Source organism: Eulemur rufifrons, chromosome 20 (genome assembly GCF_041146395.1).
Source record: "Eulemur rufifrons isolate Redbay chromosome 20, OSU_ERuf_1, whole genome shotgun sequence".
Classification (NCBI taxonomy): domain Eukaryota; kingdom Metazoa; phylum Chordata; class Mammalia; order Primates; family Lemuridae; genus Eulemur; species Eulemur rufifrons.
Window position 1 is genome coordinate 14148816 of NC_091002.1, and position 7270 is coordinate 14156085.

The 7270-nt window shown below is 47.3% G+C and overlaps 1 protein-coding gene across 1 annotated transcript; it reads right to left on the reverse strand.

Annotated features, from left to right (window-relative positions):
* Window positions 1-2587: 2587 nt before the first annotated feature.
* Window positions 2588-5494, reverse strand: CST11 (cystatin 11). The gene is made up of 3 exons (XM_069495736.1): window positions 5270-5494; window positions 4542-4646; window positions 2588-2671 (listed from the first exon to the last, which is right to left on the reverse strand). The coding sequence occupies exons 1-3, from the start codon at window positions 5492-5494 to the stop codon at window positions 2588-2590; spliced, it is 414 nt and encodes a 137-aa protein (XP_069351837.1).
* Between the last annotated feature and the right edge of the window lie 1776 nt (window positions 5495-7270).

Sequence of the window (7270 nt, forward strand, 5' to 3'; positions counted from 1 at the left end):
ACCATAGTTTATTTATCCATTGTATTGATAACATACTTTGGCGTAGTTTTCAGCTTCTAAGAATAATGGCTATTAACAATAAGCATGATTGTACGTGTGTAACAGACATGGATGTGGGTGGATGATACATGTGTTTCTCTTGGGTTCACGCCTGCTGGAAATTGGTTGGTAATAGGATGTACATATGTTCAGCCTTTAGCTATTTTTGCTCAAGACCTTTTAATATGTTTTCTGTTTTACTTATTTAGCCTTTCTAATATTACTTACTGATTGAAATCATATTCAACCTCTAGGTTCTTACTTTTTATATATTTATTTATATAATCCAATTGCTCAGTTTCTATCTTTATGCAGTTTCACATTGACACCATCTTCTTTGTATAATGTTTTACCAAACTTTACAGCATAGCTTTGAATTTTTAAAAGTGAACTCTCCCCACCCCACCCACCCACCTTACTTTTATAATTGGTGAACAGGAAGGGTGGGCATAAGCACGCGCCTGTGACAGGAGTGGGGCATTGATTGGCGCTGATTGAGTAAACAAGAGCAGCACAACAGAGACCTCCGTGATGGACCAGCTCCGTGTGTTCATTGTGGTGGTAGTTCCACAAATGTACACACGTGGCTAAATGGCATGCATGCACACTGTACCAATGTCAATTTCCTGGCTCTGATATTTTCATATAATGACATAAGATGTCAGCATTAGGGGGAACTAGATGAAGGATACAGGGGACTTCTCTGTTGTACCTTTGTACCTTCCTGTGACTATATATTTACTAAAAAAGTACACAACAAGACAATATTGTCTGAGAAGCCAAGAGATGAATGAGCACAAATGTTCCGCCTTCTCTTTTCTTTCTCCACGAGGATAATAATCCCTTCCTTGGGGCCATAATAGCCAAGATGCCAGAAGAATATTGAATGTTGATTAATATTAAATTACCACTGCTACTGCCAGTCTTCCTACTAATCGTTAATATTTATTTGAATATCTGCTTTGTGTTAGACACGGAGTTAAGCAATTTCTACGCATTATCATCGTTAATCTTTAGAACTACTCCAAGAGGTAGGTACCGTTATTCTCAGTGAAAGATGAGGAAATTGCAGGTTCGCGTTATCCCAGACATTTGGCGGAGGGGAGTCCCATCTGGACCCTGCCTGAGACAGCATCCTAAGCATTCCAGAACTTTCGTAGGGAGAGTAAAAGCCAAAACATTTTGTTCTTTCAAAGTTCCCCGCTATTTGCAACTGGTGGAGACTCGGCCTGGCTGCTGTGCATCTCAGTTCACGAGTGCAACGGTATCAGGCCGGCGCTCTGACTAGATTCTTCAGATCTTACCCTTTCTGTGCACACTAGCTCCACTTCCAAATGCCAGCGCCTACGCCCCTTTATCTGAGGCCTCTCTCTGCTGCTTGCTCTGCCCTGGAGCCACCCTGGGCCAGCAGTACTAGGGAATTAATTTCCCCTGGGAGCCACTCTTGGCCACTACTGACTAGGCCCTTTGGATAAATGCTCCAACTCCCTCTCCCCTCAGGTAGACAAATGCTTTGTATGTGTGTGTGTGTGTATTTTCTATGGTGTCCCCAGAGTTTGTCAGTGTTATTAAACCCCAGGGCTTTTGCCTGAGCTCTTGGGGATGAGCTCTTCCCTCTCACTTAGTGGGCGTGAGTGAGGGCAGACGTGACCCAGTGAGCTACTGGCAGCCTTCCTGACACCACCATGCGGAGGAGGTGGAGTAGGATGAGCCTGGTGGACATTGTCTGAAATCCTGGATCAAACCGTTGGTGCCACCCATGGGCAGAGAGCCCCCTTTATGGCACTCTGGGCTCCTCCCTTCCTCAATCGTTCCTCTCCTAGTGGCATTAATCTGATTGGTCTGTTTGGGAAGAACAAAGTGGGCATTGTTGTCCACGTCCTCCTCCTTCCCACAGGGGCGCATATTTTCCTTTGCTCCCCCAGGAGACGAGGGGTCATGGACAGACCTGTTCTGGTCCAATGTTGCTGGCTCAAGGGGGCGGAAGTCTAATTCTGGAGTTTGGAATTAGAAAATGTACTTGCCTACAAAAATACGGCACATCTTTCCACTTAGTTCTTATCATAACAAGGGCCTCATCTTAGTTCTTTGTATTATTGCTCCTCATTTCACACTTTAAGCAAGGAGGGGGTTGAGTTCCAGTAGCCCCTCAGAGATGCCATCATCAGCCATTCTTGCAAATATCTCTTGGTTGTTCAGTTCCTTTGAGCATCTGCTCTCCTCCTTATTCTCCTTTGCCTCATCTTCCCCATTTAGAAAGCTAAAGAATCCTACCGGATGTGGGATTGAAGTTCTGCTTTCATGCAGGTGTAGGCTATAAGGCAGGGACTTATTCAGGTCACCTCATTTGGACTCCAAAGCTGTCCTGGCCCAGCAACCTTTCAGATCGTATTGCTGTGAGCTGAAGAATTTGGAAAAATAGAAATAAAAAGGGGTAGAATCATGACCTTAAGAGAACAGGTTGACAAACATTTATTGTTTGTGTGAGGATTATCGCTCATTGCAGGAGACTCAGCAGTAGTGAGCACAGGCGTGTGCTCGAGGACATCTAGCTATCGATGCATTTTTTTTTCTTAATTTTGTACTTTTCAAACCAGGGTATAGCAAAGACTGAGAAGTTGCACATGATCTGCTAAAACAAACAAACAAAAAACATCATTTAAAAAATATGCAAGGTAAAACTTAAGAGGGGAAAGAAGTGGATATGAGACACGAGGATGAGGAAAAGGACACCAGCTCACCGCCCCTCCAATCCAGATCTGGTTCGATATTTATTTTTATTTCAGCCACCTGATGACAATACTACTAGGATCTTTCCCAAAAATGTCCTGTTTGTGGTCAGATTTGTAAAGTAGTAATAAAGTGGCCGCCCAGGCCATATTGAGCATGAGAATTACTGATTCTTTTCTTCCCCTCTTCATTTTTACTCATGTGGGGCTTTTTGGGTTTGTTTTTTACTTCAAGCCTTGCAGTACCTGGCCTCCGTTGGCTTCATTTATCCATCCATCCATCCATCTATCCTTCCAACCAACCATTTATCCTTCCATTCATGTACCCATCTGTCCCCCAACTATTAATTCATTTATCCTTCCAGCCGTCCACCCATCTATCCATCTATCCACCCATCCGTCTCCATCCATCCATCCGTCCATCCGTCCTTGCTTCCCACCCTCCTTCCTTCATGTGTCTATCAATCTGTCTATTGCAGTATCTATCCTTTCTTTCTCTTTATTCTCTCCTAAATTTACCTTTTTTTTACTTCCTTCTTCTCCCATAATGAAAAATCCTTACTGTAAACACGTTTTGTGTATTATTGATTATCATTTCTTCATCTGATTTTGTTTTCCTGTTTTTCACTGGAAAGCTTGGGGTGGTAGGTGGGAGGCTTAAGTATTTACAGTTCTCTTAAAATAGGATTCAGGATACTAAGTCCACCAATTCAATCTCTCAAGTCAAAAATTCCTTTAATTTTATTTTACTGTTATCTTCAATTATTCTTTTTGTAGATTTCATGATTTTCTTCAGGGAAAAACCAAAGAAGTCTACCTTGCTAGATTTTGAAGAATTATCCATGTAGACAGTGAGGACAAAGCCTATGGATGGGCACATTTCTGTGCTGAGAACACCCAGGCCATTGTGACTACGTGACCATATAATTTATGAACCAACGCAGGACATGTTATAAGCAACAGGGATGTTGTTAATATTATACTTCTTGTGTAGTCTTAGGCATAAATCAGAACTATTCCAGGCAAGGTGGGACATCCGGTCATGGTATTAATAATTGTAATTCATTTGAGGAAAGTCAAGAGATTTGCAGGGCTTGTAGGACTTGTGACGTTCAAGGCCCCTCTGTATGTGGGCCCACCCTGACTGTGACCGGTGTGGTTTGCTGGTATGGGCTGATGTCTGCCCAGCCTCCCTCCAAGGGGCAGCTCTGGGCCGGGATGAAGTATGAGGGGCCTGAGCTGCCTTTGGGGGAGGCAGGTCCTCAGCACATTACACACATGCAGGTTGGTCCCCCTCAAGCCACCCTCACCACCAGCCAGATCATCTCTGAACTCGTTTTCTCATCTCCTCCTCCTCCTGACCAAACACTGCTGGATGAAAGCACTAGAGGGCAGGAGCCCAGAGGCTGCGCACCCTTTGTTATGCTGACGTTCCTACATTCAGCCCATGCACTAGCCGGGTCTCATGAGCTGCTAAAATAGTGTCAGTAATTTGCTGCCTCCCTGGCCCGGAGTGTCTTCCTGCAGCCCGGCTACCTCACCTCTTCCCCTGGACCCCTTGAGCCTTCTGATAACACTTCCAGCAATAAAGAAGCAGCGCCCTGGCTGGCCTCGCCTTCACTGTTCCTTCCTGGTGAAGGAGGTATTATTCGTGCATTCTTTTCAGGCAAGTTTGGATACATCCCAGATAATTCTACCCTGTCTCATCCTAAAAATCACAGAAAACCCCATTGAAAAGTGAATTGTCTAAGATAAAGTGACTTTACCCATTACCTTGTGAAGCTCCCCTTCCTGGGGGGCACAGTTGGTCGTCTCTAGCTTTAGGCAGGTGGTCCGCCGAATGTCCAGGTTAAAGTGATACTCCATGTGGTCAGTTACCTGCGGGCAGCAAGCGGCAAGCTCTAGCCTGACCTTTTCTCCCTGCCCTTCAGCTTTTGTGTGCAGGACTCCTAGTGCTGGGCCGACTGGAGGGCTCCTCTCTCCCCTTCCTATCAGACTCTTCGGTTCATTCTCTCATTCAGAGAGAATTCACCAGAAGCCACCGGAAACACGATCTTTCTGTGGGCAAAGCCACCCCTTGGACAATACAAGTGATACTGATGGTTCCAGGCAGGGGTCTGTAAACTTTTTCTGAGAAAAGCTAGACAGTAAACAGTTTCGGTTTTGTGGGCCACACACTCTGTTGCAACTACTCAACTCAGCCATTGTAGCATGAAAGCAGCCAGACAACACGTTAATACATGCACCTGGTATGGCTGGGTTACAATGACACTGTTTGCAATAGTGCTTTGGCCCTTGGGATGTGATTTGCTGATGACCACTGGTCTTGGGTTTCATTTAAGTATCTTAGCTTTATTCACCCTAGTGAATTTATGTTTCACTTAAAATGCCCACTTTAAACTAAATGAGGCTGCATGTCACTGGAGTGGGACTTTCCCCTGTGCAGCAGTGGTCCCCTGACATAGGCATACGGTGAGGGAGAGGGAGGTAGTCACACTGACCTGCTTCTGGATCTTCAGGACTCGGAAGATCCTGAAATTGTACTTGTCATCACTTTCCTTGTTATACTCGTCCATGACAAACTGCAAGGTGTCCTTCACGGATTTAGACTCTGCGGGCACTTCCTCGATACTTATAAAGGTTTTCTTCCCTGCTTGGTAGGTGAGGGCCACCAGAGTCACCAGAATGGGCAGCAGGGGCCGTGGGGCCTGCCAGGGCCTGGCCATTGTCCCTCAGTTGGGGAGGAACAGGAAGAGCCCTCTCTTTACCCCCCAGGGCAAGTTGGATCACACTGACCCTACCTGTCCTGGGCGGATTTAAGGGGTGCCTGTGCTGGGCACCCACGGCTCTCCCCTCCTCCTCCTCCTCCTCCCTCTTTGTCTGCAGCTGGACTCGGGGGAGAGCAGCAAGGACACATTGCAATGTCTGGCCAGCTCACTCCCACTTTCATTCTTTTTGCATAAGTTCATGTCTCCCTCCTCTCTCTCTCTCTCTCTTTCACACACATACACACACACACACACACCCATTTCTTCTATTTTCAAGGCTGCTCCCTCAGTGACACACGGCCTTCTGTGGACCCAAGGCCTCTACCCACTGAATTCACCTGAGCGGGGGCCTCGGGAGGTCCGAGGACAGAGCAGGCGTAGGTGAGCTGTGGGGCAGGGTCCTGGGGGCTCTGTCTGTCCTAGACGCCTCCTCCCCTGCCGGGCTCCTGGAGACCACTCTGGGCAATTGCCTTCCCCCCAAGGACAAAGAAGCAGGGGGACCCAAGAAAAGTGTGAAATGAGAGAGTCTTACCTCTGACATGGATGACACGTGAGTGTCACCAAATTGTGGAGTGGCCTCAGCTCGACTGGCAGATGTTTTAGAGGCAGAGGAGTGGAGAGGCAGCAGGGGTGGAGGCTCTGCATCTGCAGGTGTGAGGCACTGAGAGCCTTCTGGCTGGTCACTCTTGTCTCCTGTGACAAGACCCCATGGGAGTGCCCAGGCTTGGCATCCAAGTGAAGAAGGAAGAAGGCAGTGGAGGTGGCTGGCACTCAGGTCTAGCGGCACTCAGTGAGGTGTCGACATGATGCAGTTGTCACGTGCTGTCACTAAGAAGCCTTTCATGGTGTTGTTTGGAAAGGTGCAAGGAAAAGATGTGGAGTGATGGCTCCTGTGTGAGGAGGATGTCGTGAGCTCAGCTACGAGGTTCCCGAGGGCCAACACCTGTTTGAGTGCTTCCATTAGTGGTCAGCCAGGTCCCTGAGTGCCTCCCAGGGGAGGTCAGCAAGGAAGAAGCAGCGTCCCTTTCCTGACATGCCTGCCCAGCCTTCCCACAGCCGCTTACACACAACACCCACACTCACAATGCAACACATAGACACACGCCTCCACACAAACACACACACCTATACATATGTTTCATACACTGTTGGCAGAAATACAAACTGAAGAAGTCTAAACAGAAGCGATGCTGTAAGCACGGGCTGTCTCTTGAGTGTGTTTCTTGCTTGCTAGGCCACTGGGAACCACTGACGACCTCACAGCAAGCCACGGTCATGACCAAACCGGCCGTGGTGTGCACACAGCGGCTACAGTGGGCAGCACAGGAGCACTTAGGATAGTCCATGCGTCCAGATGGACTCAGGGAAGAATGGCCTGGCAGGTGGCATGGGAATGCAGGGTGGGGGGAAAGGACTTTATTCGTTCATTCATTCTTGTGTTCATGTATTCATTCACTCAACATATTTTTTGAGCCAGACCCGGAGGACATAGCTGTAAATAAGACCAAGTCCTGCTCCATGCATTTCCATGCCAGTGATCTTTGAGAGGTGTTCTGAAGAATGACCCAACAGGACCTCGTGACTGCTGACTAGGCACAGAGGATGAGCCAGAGGAGAGGACCAAAGCTTAACCCTTGCGCAAGTGCACGCCAGTGTGTTTACATGTGTGAAATAGGACATAGACATATCTATTACACCTGTGTTGCAGAATTGCTGTAAGACTAGAGGTGGTAC

What these genes read in the sequence shown, in the direction of transcription:
- CST11 (XM_069495736.1), bottom strand. Translation starts at nt 5,494, where the DNA reads ATGGCCAGGCCCTGGCAGGCCCCACGGCCCCTGCTGCCCATTCTGGTG. An exon ending in TCCTGAAGATCCAGAAGCAG is followed by an intron (nt 4,647 to 5,269) that starts GTCAGTGTGACT and finishes TGCTGCCCGCAG; the next exon opens with GTAACTGACCACATGGAGTA. An exon ending in AGGAAGGGGAGCTTCACAAG is followed by an intron (nt 2,672 to 4,541) that starts GTAATGGGTAAA and finishes TGTTTGTTTTAG; the next exon opens with CAGATCATGTGCAACTTCTC.